This window comes from Pantherophis guttatus, chromosome 4, assembly GCF_059756535.1.
Source record: "Pantherophis guttatus breed Tessera chromosome 4, ASM5975653v1, whole genome shotgun sequence".
Lineage (NCBI taxonomy): Eukaryota > Metazoa > Chordata > Lepidosauria > Squamata > Colubridae > Pantherophis > Pantherophis guttatus.
Window position 1 is genome coordinate 140804811 of NC_142066.1, and position 19036 is coordinate 140823846.

At 36.0% G+C, this 19036-nt stretch overlaps 1 protein-coding gene across 27 annotated transcripts in view; it reads left to right on the forward strand.

The window, feature by feature from the left end:
* Window positions 1-19036, forward strand: part of CCDC7 (coiled-coil domain containing 7) — a 292932-nt gene that overhangs the window by 108350 nt on the left and 165546 nt on the right. For all 27 annotated transcript variants that reach the window (XR_015734107.1, XM_087892982.1, XM_087892984.1 and 24 more), the window contains 2 exons: window positions 3866-3930; window positions 12606-12837. Coding sequence is in view for 26 of the 27 variants with exons in the window: in XM_087892982.1 (XP_087749108.1) it covers window positions 3866-3930; window positions 12606-12837 (297 nt within the window). In the remaining variant the exon portion in view is untranslated. The remainder of the gene's footprint in view (window positions 1-3865; window positions 3931-12605; window positions 12838-19036) is intronic.

Genomic DNA, 19036 nt, shown 5'->3' on the forward strand with positions numbered 1-19036 from the left:
TTTGGAATTGATCTTTCAAAATTTTAATAGCACCACGTATTCTTTCATCTGTTGGATTTTTAATAAGTAACTGTTCTTTGTTCTTTATTTCTACTTCCAGTTCAGATCTTTTCTTTTGTCGATACAGTTTATGTTTAGAATTCATATAAATGAGTACCCCTCTCATATACGCTTTACTCGCATCCCACACAATTTCAATTGGGGTACCCTTATTCAGGTTTATTTCAAAAAATCCTTTCATCTGCTTTTTAAGTTCTATTATATTTTTTTCATATCTGAACAAATTTTCATTTAATCTCCATGATCTTCTCTCAGTCTTTTCAATCTCAATTTCTATCCATAATGGGCTATGGTCGGTTAGAGTTCTTGGAAAAATCTTTGTTCTTTTTGTCTTAACAAGTAAATCATCTGATAATAAAATAAAATCAATCCTAGAGAAAGATCTATGTCTATCAGAAAAAAAAGTATAGTCCAATTCTTTTGGATTATATATTCTCCAGATATCTTTTAATTCCAAATCTTCTTTCATGTCGAAAAAAGTCTGTGGTAGTCTAATCCTTGTCTTCGCCAGGCTCTTTTTATCTAATTTGGAATCAATTACTCCATTCCAATCTCCCATAATTAAAATAGATCTATAATCCCATTGCAATATTTTAGTATGCAAAGTTTTATAAAAATGATCCTGTTGTTGGTTAGGAGCATAAATTCCAATCAGAAGAATTTGGCCATTTGCCGTATACAGTTCAATCGCTATAAACCTGCCGCCTTCATCTGCTTCTATAATTTTAGCTGACAGTCTTTTATTTACATAAATGACCACACGATTCTTTTTTTCCGAAGTTAAAGCTATAAAATGTGTTCCTAATTTTGAATTTATCAAGTATTTTTGATCTTGTGTTCTGACATGAGTTTCTTGTAAACAAATTATATCATTATTAAATTGTCTCAAGTACGTAAATAACTTCTTCCTTTTCTGTGGTGAATTCAGTCCATTCACATTCCAAGATAAGAACTTAATTGTCATCTGCATCTTTTTGAAGCGACGAGCAGAATTGCCGAATATCTTCCGAGATCTTCAGCTTTGCTCCCCCCATGGCTTCACTTTCTTGTATAGTACTCTTAACTCCCTTTTTGTATTGTCTTTCCTGTTGTTGCTTTTCTTTCAGTTGCTTAGAAATTGCATGAGCTATACGCTGATCTTTGGCTTCAGCCATCTGAGCTAGGTCCAAAGCCACATCTCTTGTGGACAAAATTGGGGAAGGTTCTAACAGGGGCTCCTCCAGAAAACCTCCTGTAGCACCCTGCACTTCCACTGGCTCCACCTGCATAAGCTGTTTTTCCTTCTCTTGATGAGATTGCTTCTCCTTGTCACTCTCCTTTATCTCCAACACTGTAGATGTACGTGGAGATGGTGATCTCTCTTTAAAAACAGTAAAATAGAAGTGTTCGGCCTTCTCAACAGTATTCAATCGGTGTCTTTCTCCATTGTACTTCAAAATTATGCCAGTTGGGGCATCCCACCGGAATGGTATTTGTTGTTTTTTCAGTTCATTCACCAAGAAAGCAAAATCTTTTCTATCTTTTAACATCTTAGGTGGTAATTCTTTATAAATTCCAATTTGAGCTCCCTCCACTTGCACAGAGGAAAGAAAAGATTTTTGCAAAATATCATTTCTTATTGTTCTATCTGTAAAATATATCACCACATCTCTAGGCAATTGTCTTTGCCTGGCCACCCAGGAATTCACTCTGTAAATTTTGTCTATTTTATAAAAAATCACTTCAGGATTGATTTTTAATAACACAGCCAGAGCATCAGCACAAATCTGTCTCAGATCTTGTCTATCATTCTCTTTGATACCTCTAAGCCTTATAGCGAATTCCATGGCCCTAAATTGCATCATCGTAATTTCGTTTTCAACTCTCTGCATTTTATTATCAACATCAGAAATTTTATAGTCAGTATCCTTAATTTTAACGTTGACTTCTGATTTAAATTCTTCCAGTTTGGAATCCACTTTAATAATAATTTCTGACAGGCCAGACACCACATTCGATATTTTATTAGTCACCTTGCCATAATTCTCTTTCACCACATTTTTAATTTCATTAATTTCCTGCTTAATTTCCTGTTGAGATTTTTGAAATTTATCATCCAGAGCCTGAGTAATAAATTGTTTTAAACTTTCAACATCAAAATCTTTTTTCTGACTCTGCTGACCAGGAGGAAGCGGCTGTTCAGGTTTATGTGTGGGGGATCCCCCCCTGCTGCCTTTCCTTCCTGTTTCTTAGAAGCCTTCCTGCCACGTAGATTAGCTTTTCTGAAAAAGGAGATCCTTTTTCCCTTTCCACCACCACAAAGTCCTCTAAAAAAATCCCCCAGGTTTAGTCAAATTGGGGATAGAATTAAACTGAAGCAAATGCAAGCTTATTAAAAAAAAGAATTTTTCCTCTTCTCCTGTTCCTCCTTGTTACAGGCAGCACAACTTTGTAGCTGATTAAAATAACTTTACAAATCCACTCTCACTCTCAGCTTGTTAACGCTGAAGCCGGGCGCCATTTTTTCCAAACCACTTTCACTCGCTCGTACTTTTGCTTAAGTCAAAAAGTCACTAAAACAATAATACTTGCAATTTCCAGATTTGAGGGTTCAAGTTGTTATTTCCACTAATTATTAAAATTGATTTCATTCAATTTGGATGGTTTCTGCAGCCGACTTGCTCTGCGGAAGGCAGAGTCGTCCCACGCCGTCCGGAGTCTCTGCAAGTTGAAAGGGAGCCGCGCCTGTTTCCTCCCCAGTAGCGATTTTCTGGGGGCTCACAGGGGCTCAACCTGCACCTTGCACACTCTCCTCCTCCAATCCTTCAGATTTGGGAGTTTTCAAGCCGCTTCTTAGGATCGAAGTGGCTCTACAGGCAGCGGGGCTGGCGGTCCTAAGAAAGGGACCGTCTTTCGTCGGAGGCAGACAAACCGGAAGTCAGGAAACTATTAACTAATGAAGCCGTGTTTCTGTTCAGAAGACATAGCTTAGATGGTAACTTCCTTTAGTTTATAAATCAGAGAATAAGACCAATCTATTAATGATCCACTCTACTGATTAATGGATTGTGCTATTTGTGTACAAGGAGTTAAGTTTTTTTCCAAATATAAAATAAAATTGCTTAGATCCCAAAGGCTACTTGTGAGTTTTCCGAATTAGAAGTGGACAGTTGTACTTAGGTGAAAGTGCCGAAGACTTTATATGAAATTGCACCTGAATGGTCTCTCAATTTTCTGATTCAGAGGGTTTATTTTGCTTACTGAAAATTTCTATAGAATGAACCAAGAGACACCTACAGGGGCTCAGGCATAAAAAAAGAAGCAGATCTGACTAGTTGTGTTATAACTTATGTTTGGGTCTTTACTATGATAATAAAAGTAGCGAAACACCAATATTTCTATGTTCTTACTACATTTTACCACATTATATGTGATCTTATTGGGAAAGGACAGATGAACGACCAATTAAAAGACTGCCATGAAGAATTTTCTAAGAATCTGGAAAATAAAATTACTTAGTTCCATTCATTGGAACTTTAAATAGGGGAGAAAGCTCACTTCTTAACAGCATACAAATAAAGGCTTTTTATATTAATTTGTTCACAAATAATATTATTATAGGAGCCTTGGAGATTTTATAGTCTAATCCCCTTTTCAAGGCAGAAGAATTTATATCATTCTGGACAAATGGTATCAAATAATCTATTTACTTGTATGAGGCTACTTGATGATAGTTCATAAGTAGATATGATACATTAAGATAAAGGAAATTTTTCAAACTTCTTGTATGTGAAGATGCAGAAATTGATTATATATCTTTTCAAAGGTTGATTCCAAAGATGTGCCAAAACCCAAGGATTCTTCTGAAATGAAGAGCCGACGTCTGAAGGGGTAAATATTAAATTCTGATAATGTGTTAAAATAGTATCATGGTATCATGTCTTTCAATAATGAACAACTGCTTTAGAATCATTTTCAGCTAATAACTAAGTTTTTGCCTCATACCTAAGAAATATCATATATAATTTAGTTACTGTGGTATACATGTATGGATCTTACTTTCAATTATAATAGCGCTTTTTGCTATTGAAATGTTTTTCATCAGAATCCGCTAAAGATATTTTGATACTGGAGGAAAAAATGTAATTAAATTCCTGTAATTTATTTTGAACAAGAAATCAAAATTTGACCTTACAAGTGTCATGTTGGTCAATCTTTCCATCATTTGTATAAAAAAAGAGTCGGTTTACAGACTGAAACTACAAACATTTCTTTAAGCCAGAATTTTATCCCTGCGGTTATATCTTTTTTCCAACTACACATTTTTATAAAATGTTAGTTTCTTATAAATTGACAACATTTTCAGTAATACTATAATTAAACAATACATTCATATCTTTAAATATAAATTCCCTTCTCAGTACATAATGATAAAAATATAGATATTAAACTAAACTGGGACAAATTTACTTCAAATTTATTACATTTAAATATAAAAAAAATTGACATTTCTTAAAAACTGTTGGAGTGTCCAATAATATAAAAATTGTTTTTGATAAATTTATTTAGATAACATACTGTATTAAAACTTTTTATTCCATGGTTGTAAATTGTCAATCCTAAACAATATTCTTTAGTTGCTTAAATAGCAGATATGGATTCTACAAAAAACTTATAAAAAATGCACAATAATTTAACTGTTTTAGATGTTGGCAACCAGCTCACAGCAACAAAGCCAGCACCCCATACCTCCCCACCAGTATTTATAGAGAGACGGCAGCTCCGATCACGCTTTGCTTGCACAAGCACGAAGCTGAAGGCACCAACCTGAAGATGACGAGTGGGACCTCTTAGAAACGTCGCCAAGATACTCTCAATCTTACACGGGAAAAGACCCGAATATGTCGAGACTTGCATATAGCTAGCTAGCTAGATAGATAGATAAGAGATATATATTTGTTTTTGTAGATTTTCATGGGTACAGGTATGCAAATCTTGGTGTATTCGGGTCTTTTCCCGTGTAAGATTGAGAGTATCTTGGCGATGTTTCGACAAGCTCAGGATGCTGCCACACGGCCCATTACCCAGGTCGTTACAACACAAAAGCCTAATGGGCCACACAGTTAGGACCTCGCCCACACAGGATGTTACGAAACAGCCGACTAATCTGCAAACATCAACTCCATCAATTAATCAAGATGTAACAACACAGCCAACCAACCCGCCTACAACAACAAAGACAACACTCCCCACCTCCCCACCAGTATTTATAGAGAGACAGCATCTTTGGGATGAATGAATTCTAAAACAATTTTTCTTATAGTACAATAGCTCTGAAAGTTATTGCCTTTTTCATTATGGTGTTTAGGTTTTTTAATACTAAGCTATAGTATAGTCTTTAAAATGAATTCTGTTCAGGATTCTTTGTGAACTTAGAACAATTCTGATGTACACCTATGTAGGTAGATGATTTTCAATTTAAAGAAAAACTGGCAATTTTAAAAATCTTTTCATCTATGGATCCTTGTTCCATTAACAAAACATAGGCACAATTGAGTTACCTTACGCTAGTAAGTAACATATTTGTTCAAAAATAGTTCTTCATTCTTACTTTAGATCAACATAATAAAGGAACATATAAAATATCAGCTAGAACTCTAGACCCTAGAAAACAGTGGTGGGTTGCTACCGGTTCGCCCCGGATTGGGCGAACCGGTAGTGGCGGTGGCGGGAGGCTTGGCTCATCCACTTGGACGCTTCTGCACATACTCAGAAGTGTCGTGTGTGCGAGTGCGTGCGCATCCACGAGTGAACCGGTAATGAGGGGTTTTGAAACCAGCCTCTGCTAGAAAAGTATTTCATATGCTGCCTGTTTTCTGCTGGACAAATAATGATCTAGGGACTTTTTCTCAAGGATTTAGAAAATCCAAAACTGAATGAGCAACTTGTGGGGTAAAATCCTGTTTTTTTGCATGATTGTTGAAATTTAACAGTACAATTTCCCATCATTTTGTGGTGGCAAACCAATAAAATATCTAACATAATATTGAAATCTCTTCTTGATTGGAGAAATACTGGAATAAAGAAATATCAAGTGAATTTTTGAAGAAGAAAAGTGTAGAATGGCCAGGGGAGGGCAAGTGGAGGAGGAAAGCTGGCTGTAAATTGACTAAGGTGGGTGGCAGGGAGCAAAGGGGACGTAGCCAAGGGTCAGTACCTAAATGTCCCATTCTGCTAGAGATTGGAGATTGATCAATCCAGTGATCAATGTGGTTTTGGAGGCTGATCAATCCAATCTTTCCTGTTGCCTCCTAAGGAATATACAGACTAGTTTTATTAAAGTGAATTTGTAGTGACTCTTCTTTTCTTTATTTTTTTGGAAACAAATTTTATTAGAATTTTTCTTTCATTTTACATATTTTATGAGCAGAGTGTTGACCAGGTGACATCATTCATCTTATACATAATAATCTTTATAATCTATTGTAATCTTCCCATTTTTTTCCATATTTATCTCTTTTATATAATCTTTTATCCCAAAGTAATCATTTTTCACCATATCTTGTTATTTCAACTTCTGCCATGTTCTCTTTTCAAATCCGTTTTACATCATATCTGTTTCCAATTTCAGCCATAATATTCTCTATCCGTATTTCTTTATCTTATTTTCTTCTTTGTACATAAGCAATATCACTATCTGCCCTTAATTCCTAATCTCTTACAATAATATCAATTAATTATCTTATCTCTCCATTGCTAAATATATTTCTCCAATTCCCCATCTCACTTTTTTAACATTTCCACTTCGTCTCTTAATTTAAATTGTCTTCAAAATTAAACCAAATTGCCATTTCACGTTTCATCTGCTATTCTATGTTACTATGAGCAATATACATCATTATATTCAAATCTTACATATAAATCCTTTAATTTGGTTGACCATCCACAATTAATAATATTAATACAATTCCCTTAAATCTACTAATATATACCTTATTTTTTTCCACTCTTTTCCACTAATTTCCCCCTCTTTAACCATTTTCCCTTGGTCTCTAAAATTCCAATTCTTGGTAATTTTCTCTTTTTATCCCATTCTCTTTACTACTACTACTACTACTACTACTACTACTACTACTACTACTTCTACTTCTCCTCCTCCTCCTCCTCCTCCTCCTCCTCCTCCTCCTCCTCCTCCTCCTCCTCCTTCTTCTTCTTCGTATTATATTATATGTATTGTACCAAGTTGAAAATTTATTATCTTCCACAGCAGTAGAAAATCGAAACCAAGCAATGTAGAAAGGCAAACACTCCTTAAAAGTTCTCACAGTTTCCAAATTATCTTTTCCGGTAGTCAAGGTCCCAGCTGTACTTTCTCTTCTATCTTCCACCAAATATTGCAGTACTCTTTTTCCACCAGCAGATGTCTCTTAAATCCACAATACTCTTAAGCCAATTAATTGTCAAAACTGTCACAAATACTTTAAATCCACATAAAAAATACTTTTCCTCGGGTTCTTTTCTTTTATTATTTTTAGTTTCTCCAAATCCAATTGTAAATGTGAAAACCTTTTTGGGCTTTTATGTTTTAGCCTCTGCTTTGTCCTTCTCCCTCCATGGAATTTCCCAAATGCCAGTTAGCCACTCATTTCAGCTCTGGGACACCTTTTAATATCCAAATTCAAAATTTTCTTTTATCTGTGAGTTGGACAATTACTCACCCAGTTCCAGTACTCCATTCAAACAAACACTGCTCCTGCACAAAAGCTTAGTCCAGTTGCCCCAGCTTCAGAGCGGTCATTTTTCAATGGTCGTCACCCCCGCCGCCAGTCCAAAGAGCTGTCTCTGACCTATTGAGGAACTTGCCTATTCCTCTTGGTTGTCTGAGGTGCCTCTCCTTCTTCGCTGTCCCTAACAGGATAGTTCCGGTCTGAAGATCCCCCGATAGCAGTTTGTTCAGCTGGATTTTAACGGAGCTCTTTGGAACTAATTGTGTTTTTTAAGCGAAGACTAACTGAAATCATATTCCTTCACTGTTTTAGGAAATTGAAGCAATAAAATGCACTAGATAATAGTGGCATATACAAATGAAGGTGGATGAAGCATACATACATTAAAGTTTATGTTTAAGCTTTTATAGTGTGGTGATGGCCTTTGAAAATAATTAAGAACATTGCTGTTTAATGGTGTTGTTTCAAATGATATCATCAGTGGTGGGATTCAAATAATTTAACAACTGGTTCTCTGCCCTATGACCAGCTGGATAAGTGTGGCTGGGTGGTCATGTGGCTGGGTGGGTGTGACCAACTCAACATCACTCATGTTGAGGGGTGCCTCTCCTTGCCCGGCCTCTCCTCACCATGCCCAGTCCTGCCTCACTCCTCCCCTTCCCTCCCAGCCACTCCTGAAGCCCTTTTTTTAATAACAAACAAACAAAGAAGCCAAAGACTCGTTCAGTGAGAGAATATTACGGATCAAGGGAGAAAAGGGGCCCATGATTGGCCCCTCCCATCCTTAATTGGCAATGGAGGAGGCAAGGAATGGCTGGGAGGGGATTCAGCTGTGTTGGAAGTACACCCCAAAAGGCCAGGAACCACTAAAATAGTGTAAAAAGCTTAAAACAACTCTTCCCCTTTAAGAAAGTCAAGCTCTGGAATAAAAGAACCAGTAAAGGAAAAAAATACCTCCGGAGAAGCCGCTCAGGCTATAGAAAGTTTGGGCGTACTGCCAAGAACCGTTAACAGTTGTTACAATCTAACAAGGCTTAATTGCAGAGGCAGTTTTGGAAAACACTTAAGCAATAAAGATAAGCAGGATTAGGCTAGAAACAACACAGAGAGGCACACTAGAATGCCTCCTTCCTGTCTTCCTGACAGGATTAACCCTGTAAAGTGGGAAAAATGAAAGGCTGTTGGATGGAGATTTCTTCCAACAGCCGGTTCGCCAAACTTCTCAGAAATTTAGCTACCGGTTCTGCTGAACTGGTGTGAACTGGCTGAATCCCACCACTGGATATCATGCTTTTACATGCACATCCTTTTATGCTGAATAGAAGGAATTCCTTATGAACATTGTAATTTATTTAGAAACCATTTGTTAATAACATTGCCTATATCTGCAGTTTGATTGATAGCATAATTACAGACAACCAACAGCTAGATACAAGATTAAGTTGTTGGGGATGTGTGGATTGCTATGTTGATTTCTTCATGAAGTTTGAAAATAACCAATGTCCATAGTGTCTTTTGATGGATGAATGTGAATGAGAGAAATTGAACATTTTTCAGTATAGCATTATGATTTTTTATATATAGGACAACTTATTTTACTATTACTTTCTGGTCATATTTATCTTTTTTTTCCTATACAAAACTGTACCTACCTATAATCCTCTGCCTCTATTTGGAAATGAAAAATCACTGCTGAAAAATCAGGTAGCATTTTGGCATGCTTTTAGAACTTTCCAGAAATATAGAAGCACATTATTTAAAATTTAAATTAATTTTAAAAGAAAATAGAGTCTGAAACTATAGTTTCTGGTACCTGTGGAAGGTATTGACTGAAAGAACTAAAACATTAAATAAAATAAGAAAATAAAATTAAATTGCCAGATTTTATTTAACAACTTATATTATTCTGAAAGGGAAAAGAGTTGGTAAAATATATGCTTTGTGATTTCATGTTTTTTCTCTTATACCATATAAAGAAGCTATATGATGTCCAAAAGCCAACTTGATGTAATCATTGAAGTTACTGGGTTAGAAATCAGGCGTCTATACAGTTTAGTCCTGCTTTAGGCATACAGCCAGCTAGATGATTTTGATTCAGTTGCTCTCTCTCAGCATTAGGAAGAAGGCAACTGCAAATCTCTTCTGAAATACTGTATGTTGCCAAGAACAAGAATCAAGATTGGCTTGAAGACATATAAAGAGATCTTTACTTTCAGATCCCATAGAACAATAAAAGCTCAATTCAAAATATTCTGGGGCAAGATCTTGAGAGACTGGGAAACATCTCCTTGATTTTTTTACCAAGTAAACTTGTGTAACCCTATGAGCTAATATTTCAACCTGGGAATATTGTGTAATCTTTTCTGTGGGACTTCAGTTGATATTTCTCCATTAGAGTATTCCCTAACTTGAATGTCTTGTCAATCAAAACAAGGGAAAGATTTTATGATAAGATTCCATTACAACAAGAAAATGAAACATTTTTTTCTATAAATGGTATTTCTTGAAAAGATATTCCATCCCAATTTGTTTAAGCACAATTATAATTGTTAATAACACATCAGAATAATCTATTAAAATTAATCCCGGATTGCTCTTTAGGTCCTAAAAGAATACCTGAAAATCTTTGAAGAATGATTTCCAAACTTCCACGAGGAGTGAAATAAAACCAATACAAGGATGCCGGGTCTTGCTGATGAATAAATAAGATTTTTTGTGCTCCAATATGTTCTGCAGTTTTATTAGACGCTACTGAAATACCACTAGAAAAGTTTTGTATTGAAAAAAGATTGTTTCCATTTTTGTTCTTTTTTTAGGCTTTATTCATTCATAACACTTTTAAATGTATATTGGCCACTTTGGTTAAAATTGCATTTTCAAAATGGCTCATGAAAATGAAAAAAGAAGTAACAAAAATCTGATATAAAATATTTAAAATTATAGTGAAGATCATCTAAAACTAGCATGTTGGTTTGGCAGAACAGTCCTAATGTTATTCATAGGGCCCTGATTATGGGATGGGTATTATGTCAACAGCCGATTGGCAGGGCAGAATTAGTCCTTCTTTTATGTGTGCTATTGTTTAGGAGGGAAAAGAATTCTCCATTGTAAGGATTGGAACAATTAAATTTAGATTATTTCTGAGCTCATTTAAGTATTTTAAATATTATGGACCAAACATACTTGGGATGTATGTATTAGATTCTGGGATTTTGAATTGGAAATGCCGATGATTTAATTTATTTTAGTTTTTTCTTAACTTTTGTACTATATTTGTTTTAAGTTTGGCTGTCCACCGCCCTGAGTCCCCCTGGGGAGAAGGGCGGTATATAAGTTAAATAAATAAATAAATAATAATAATAAATAATAAATGTAATGGTAGCCTCAGAGGACAGCAAAGAGTCAGTTAGGGCAGTCCTGTCTCTGATTTTCTTTTAAGTTGGTATTATTTTAGTCTCACAAGGGAACATTTATTTTATTTATTTATTTTGTTGCATTTCTATGCCGCCCAACTCCCAAGGGACATTAATATATGCTATAGTTCCTGGAGAAGAATGATAAAATATGTCCTAGAAGGTTCTTTAAAAGCAGATCTAAAAAGTATTTCATTCTTGCCTTATAAAAATTTACTATTTAGTACAAAGACCCCATTAGTTTTAAGAAGGGTGATTAGAGCTTTGGCTGCTATGAGTAAGTTATTTCCCATTCAGTCATATTTTTGTTAATCGTTTGAAATTATTATTGTTATAACTATTGTTATCCAATTGTATTCTCTAAAATGTAACATGATTCTGGTCTAATCCAGCCAAAATTAAGAATATTGGGCCTCCCATTCAACCAAGTTACCCTGAGTAGTTTACATTTCTAAAAAATTCTAAAATTATGCAATACCAAATTATTCTGACTATTACACAGCTGTTGGATCTTCTTTCTTTACCTTTGTTTCATTATGGCAGGAAATGAGAAATGGATTTTTTAGTTTGATTTAGGATATAATATAAAGTTCTAAATACAACATTATTTTTGGAAAATGCAGAAAATAAGAGAAGTATATTTAGACTAAACTTCTAAATAAACAATGAATCAATTCATATAGGCCATTTAAAAATCAGGAACAAACTGCACAGAGTTATATATATATACACACACACAAATATAAAACTACAAATATACATATACATTTTGTCTACCTACCTATCTACGGTATCTGTCTGTCTGTCTACATAAATATGTGCAGAAATCTGAGACAATTTTGTAAAATAATTTCAATAATTAAGAATTTTTGCGTGCTCTTTGCCTAATGAGCAATCTTTACCACCTTCTCATTATTGATTGCTGGAGTGGTCTGTGATCTTTTGGAAGAGCCTTCTTGCACCTGAGAAGAGCATTGGCAGCTGAGTAAGACTGTAAATGTTCTCCTGTATCCACTGAGAACTTCACATGCAAAAAGTAACAAAACTGGTGGTAACAAAATGAAGGATCCCAAATGGCATGTTATGTGTAGATGTTTGTGTCAACTCTGTTTAAATCAAAACTACTTCAATTTTAGTCTTCTCGGGAAACTTCACTTTGCACCATTGCTTTCATTGGGGACACTTAAATTGATAAAATCGATCAGAAAAAACCCCTCCCCTTCCTTGCTACTACCAACACTAATTTCCCGTCTTTGTGGCAGAAAGTAGTAGAGCTTTGATAGTGATAAAATAACTGTTGTAGAAGTCTTTATTGACACCGGTGCCCTCTGTAACTGAGTAAGAACTTTGGGAACTAGCTGAAGGAATTCAAGACTGCTGCTTATAATCTTTCCTAGGAAATAATTGCTGTTTATTATACTTAAAGCGCAGGGAAAGATGTATCTATAGAAGAAAAGCAGGAATTGCCTGATTCTGCAAAAGATGAGGAAAAAATATTGCCAATGATTTTAGATAAACATGTAGAAATGCTTCCACCAGACTCAAAAAGCCTGAGAGAAGAAATTACTATATCTCCTCAAGAACATGTGCCAAGTGATAAACAGAAAACTTTGCGAATTTCTCCAGAATTCAAAATGAAGGACACAGCTGAAGTTAAGGTAATTATTGGAGACTTTGGGGGAAAAAAAGACTTTCAGTTGTCATATTACCAAGATGTATTGGGTTAGGAATTACCGTACTTTTCGGAGTATAAGACTCACATTTACCTCCCCAAAAGAGGATGAAAATTTGGGTGCATCTTATACACCAAACGTATCCCCGCCCACTCACCAGCCCTCATCTTGGCTGTTTTTTGCCTCCACATGCTGTCTTAGATCTGTTCCAGGCTGTAGGGATCGCCACAGCACATCGCTGCCAATCGCTGCCGCCATGCATCGTGTTTTCAGCCTCTGCACATCGCGTTTTCGGCCTCCACACGCCCCATTTTTTGCCTCCATGTGTTGCATTTTCGGGCAGTTCCAGGCGGCAGGGACCACCTGGAACCGCCCAAAAATGCGATGCAGAGAGGCCAAAAATGAAGTGTGTGGAGGCCAAAAACATGACATGCGGAGGCAGTGATTGGTGGCGATATGCTCTGATGATCCCCGCAGCCTGGAACTGGTCTAAAATGGAGCGAAAACACGAAACACAGAGGCCAAAAACGCAAGGCATGGAGCGGCGATCTGTGGCAATCCCTGCAGCCTGGAATAGTTGATTGGGGGTATTTCAGGAGGCCGATCCACCCGCTAATCAGCTGCTTGTGCTGAATCAGACTGCGATAATGTGCTGCGATAATGTGCTGAAGCTGCCCAGGCTGTTATTTCTGCAAGGACGCTAATGGATGAATACCAGTGGATGCTGGTAGGCAGAGGCAGATTTTTTTTTCTTGTTTTCCTCTTCAAAAACTAATGTGCATCTTATACTCCAGAGTGTCTATACTCTGAAAAATACAATATACAAATTATTTCAAATTAGTCTATATGCAGAAAGCAGACACATGAAAACTGGAATATTTCAGCAATAATAATTTAAGAATTAGGTACTTGTGATAATTTTATAATATCTCTCTTTTTTTAAAAAAAAAATAGTAAAGTGTAGATGGAGGTGACCATTATGTGTTTTCCTATCAGTATTATTCTGATCTAATCCTTTAACTCAAGCTGCCAGAAAGAGGAAGATAGAATCCCAAAAATTTTAACACAACTTTTGCTTCTTCATGGTTTTGTTTTCTTTTTAAAGTTTTTTATTTTTTAAAAAAAAACAAAGATAAAACATTACATCTTTCCTTATGCAGAGTGCTGTCTGGATACAAACATCTCTTGCTACATCGTTCCTCATTTATCACATCTTTCACATTCATCTTAACATTAATATTATAATATATTAAATATATTGAACATATAAATATTGTAAAACTCTCCATTTCCTTCTTAGTATCTTTTAGTAATAATACTATATTGACATCAAATATCATTATTCTCTTCATCCATATACTAACAATTTTCATCTTATTTATATCTCTATCTTAATATATTTTCTACTTACTTTTGGTCTCCTTCATTTCCAAACTCCATTTTTATTTTTCAACCATTGATAAAATACTTCCCATATCATATAATATTCAGTTTGTTCTTTCTCCTTAATTGCTAATGTTAATCTATTCATTTCTGGACATTCTATTATTTTCTTTATCACCACCTCTTCAATGGGGTTCTCTCCACTTTTACAATGTTGTGCAAATACAACTCTAGCTGTAGTTAATAGATGAATAATTAAATATACATTCTCTTGTAAAAATCCTGTAATTTAATATCTTTCTCGTATCTAGACTGTATCTGCACATGTGAATACGTTATATTATCGTATTGATCCCTTGCTTACTCATTTCTTCTTTTGTTTTAAGTCCCCCATCTTCATTTAAAATATCTTGGTATCTAACAATATCTCCCATATTAATAATATTTGGGTGAATCAATGCTTCCATCATTGAAAGCCAAACTGGTATCTTCAAATAATGTTCTTTAATTTTCTCCCGCACCAGTAATAATGCATTCCTTATATAGTGTCTCTGAAAATATCTATGTATCTTGTTTTTCCCATACCATAAAATTGCATGCTACCCCAGTTGTAAATCATGTACTTCCAAGTCAATAATCTTATATTCCTCAATACAATCCACTCTCTCATCCATGCTAAAACTGCAGTACAACTCCCAGTTTGGTAGTCCAAAATCTCCTCTACTTCTTATATCCGTGATGGCGAACCTATGGCACGCATGCCACAGGTGGCACGCGGAGCCATATTAGTGGGCATGCCAGCTCAGCTCTGGGGCGCATGCGCACGCCGGCCAGCTGATTTTCGGGCCTTCTGGGCCCACCAGAAGTAGGGAAACAGGCTGTTTCCTGCCTCTGGAGGGCCTGGGGGCGGGGTGGGGAAGGCCCGTTTTTCTTTCTTACCTGTCTTCCTCTCTGTGTATCTGGGAAGGGCGAAAACAGCCTTTCCCACTCCCTTGGAGGTCCTACGGAGGCTGAGAGGGCCCATTTCCCGACTCCCGGTGGATCAGGAAGTGACGTTTTTTCCTGTCCCTAGCCTCCAGAGACTCCTAGAGAGGCTCCTAGAGACTCCTAGAGAGGCTCCTAGAGACTCCTAGAGAGGCTCCTAGAGACTCCTAGAGAAGTTCTGGAGGCTGGGGACAGCCAAAAATGTCACTTCCTGTCCCACCGAGAGTTGGGAAATGGGCCCTTTCAGCCTCCGTAGGGCCTCCAAGGGTGTTTTCGCCCTTCCCAGATACACAGAGAGGATCTGGAACCAGGTAAGAAAGAAAAACGGGCCTACCAGGCCATCATGTGCCAGGAGCGGGGGGGGAGGGGGTTGCACATGCATGCGCGTAGGCACCTGAGTGCGCAACCCTCCCCCACCCACCCCTCCTGGCACGCGATGGCATAAAGGTTAGCCATCACTGTCTTATATCTTGCATCATTTTCAAACCGATTCTTGCTTTTTTCCCTTGCCAAATATACTTGCGTATTATTTTGTTAAGCTCCTCAAAATATTTCTTTTCCAGTTTTATCGGAATTGTCTGAAATAGATACAATAATCTTGGCAATATATTCATTTTAATTGTTGCTACTCTTTCTACCAGAGATAATTGCAAATTCTTCCAGTTTTTCAGATCTACTTGGATTTGCTTCAACAACTTATGATAATTATTTTCCCTAATTGTTACACATCTTGCTGTCAGCTGTATCCCTAAGTATTTAACTTTCTTTACTATCTGAATATATACACTTTTTACTATGGTAATTCTTTTTTTTTTTTTTTTGCTTTGCTTTTCTGTGAGATTTTTTAACTAAAATCTTAGTTTTCTCTTTATTTATTTTCAGCTGTGTCACTTCTCCATATTCTTCTATTTTTTTAAATTAATTTAGGCCTTGTTATTAATGGATCTTTCAAAATGAAGGCTAAATCATCTGCAAACGCTTGTAATTTATATTGTTCTTTTTTAATCTCCATGTCTTTTATCTCTGTATCTTGTCTAATATTTTTATTTAGTACTTCCAATGTCAATATAAACAATAATGGAGACAGTGGACATCCTTGTCTTGTGCATTTCTTAATACTTACTTTCTCAGTCATATCTCCATTTACTATCATTGTGCGGTTTGCTTATGATATATTGCCTTGATCATTTTAACAAATCTCTCTGCCAAATCCATCTTTTCTAACTCTGGTAGCATAAATTGCCAATTCATGTTATCAAATGCTTTTTGTGCATCTTAAGAAGATCAACGCCATTTGTTTCTCTGGATGTCCTTCATAATACTCCAAGGTATTCAGAATTATTCTCATGTTATCTTTAATTTGTCTCTTAGGTAAAAAACCATTTTGGTCTGGATATATGAATTGGTTTAAAAACCATTTTAGTTTTTCTGCAATTATTGACGCAAATATTTTCTAGTCCGCATTTAACAAGGATATTGGTCTGTAGTTTTTTATTCGTTGTAAGTCTGCTTTTTCCTTCAGTATGAGGGTAATATATGCTTCCATCTGTGAATTCGGTACCTTTGCCTTTAACAAAAGTTCATTAAATACTTCTAACATTGGCTTGCTCAAGGTTTCTTGCAATTCTTTATATAGTTCAGCTGGTAGATCATCCAGTCCAGGTGTTTGTTCATTTTTTTGCTTCTTAATTGTTTCAGTTAACTCCATCATAGATACGTATAGATCACTATACGTTTGTCTAGTGCTGTTTTAACTGTTTCAGGTATTTTCGGTATTTCCGCTTTTTCCAAATATTGTTTTATTTTCTCTTCTGATATTAACTCTTGCTCAAATAGCTTCTTATAATAGTTTTGAATCACTTTCTTTTTCTCTTCATTTTGGTAACAAATTTCTCTTTCATTGTCCATTAATTTATCTATCAATTTCTTTTTTTTTTCCTCTTTCTTTAACCTATATGTCAGCCATCTTCCTGGTTTGTTAGCATTTTCAGAAAAGTTTTGTTTAACACTTTAAACAATTTTAATTTTCTGTGCTAATTCTTCTTTGTTCATTAAGCTCATTTTATGTATCATTAAGTCCATTTGATTTTTTATTTCCTTTTTTTGTGGTTCTTTTTGTAATTCTAATTATAGTATCTTATATTCTTCTTCTAATATTCTTTGATTTTGTTTCTTCTTTCTGTTTTGCTTTCCTTTGTATGTTATAACTAGTCCACAGCTTTGGCTGTTTCCCATACATTTTGTAATGATGTTTTTTCTTTTCTATGCTCTTTGAAGAAGAAATCTAGTTCTCTTCCCATAAATTGAATACATTCCTTTTCTTTTAATATTTCTTGCTTCAATGTCCATTTCAATACTCTTTTTTGACCTTTTCATATAACTTTTATTGGGTTATGATCCGCCCAGTACTTATTTCAATACTTATTTCTTGTACATTAGCTTTTAGTTCTGCTGTCATCCATTCATTCTTCTTTATGGTTTTCTTGTATCATATATGTTTGTAACAAATTGACACAGTACTTGGGTCAACCAGAAGTAAGATTTATTAAGCTGTTTACAAAGAACAGTAGAAGTCCATACCAAATTAGAGATCTCAGCATATTTTATATATCCCTTTCATCCCTTTCAGAGAAAGAGGCCCCTCAGAAGAAATTGAAAAGAAATAGGCCCTTTTACAGGAAATAGTCAAGAAAGAGACCCTTTACAGGCTAGTGTGACTATATATTAAGATACTAACTCTAAATATTTTAAACAAAGGATAAATCTTATATAAATAAATAATATGTCTTTAATAACCAACATGGCGCTCTACCTTACAAGAGGTTGTACTTTATATCAGGGCTGTCAAAGTCACGGCCTATGGGCCGGATGCGTCACGTGCTGGCCACCCACACGCCCAATTTAGCAAAGGGGGGGGAAGTCCTGACACATCACATGACGCTGCCTGACGACACGAGTTTGACACCCCTGCTTTATATTGTACTCTCCCTACCGAATGGCTGCCAGCAAGTTGTAGATTGGCACCTAGTCAGCCTGGGCTGGACTGAGGCACCACGGGCCGGTCCTTTGCAACTTTCAGGGCAGCTCCACAGGCCAGATCTAACCATCTCATAGGCCAGGCTTGCAGCATCGTGGGCCTTGAATTTGACACCCCTGCTTTAGATAAATCTTTAATATTTTACAGTTATTTGTCCCTCTTAAAAACATTTCTGTAGGAACAAACTTTGTGGACATGCCTCTGATTTCCTGTTTGCTGTTGATACCCATTATCTTGGAAGATATGTTGCTGTAATTTTACAGTTAAGGTGGTAGTAGTAGTTTGTGTTCTTAGTCTGGACTATCTTGAAGGGCTGACATCAGACAAATTCAGTTGCAACTTGGGTTCTTTTCCTAGACTTGTGATTCCTCCTCAAAGAGTCGTGGCTAGAAGAGCCTTTGCGCAGTTTTGTGTTGTGTGCCAGTTGCGCTCTTTTGTGAATCAAGAGGCCTGCACTTAGTCACTGAAACCCTGATCATCTCATTCTTGGACTATTTCAACATGCATTACAAGGGGTTACCCTTGAAGAATATTTGGAAGCTACAGCTGGTATAATGAAGCCACACAGACAATTCTAGGGGCTTCTACAGTGGCCCATGTTACACTGCTGTTCTATGAGCTATGCTGGTTGCCAGTTTGCCAGATTCACATCTTTGATTTCAACTAATTGGCTAGTGAGGTGTACGCTTGCAGAATTGATTACACTATCTCCTTCACAGAAATAGTGTGAAGTTGTGATGCAACAGTACATTCAAAAATTGTTTTTGAATTTAATATTAA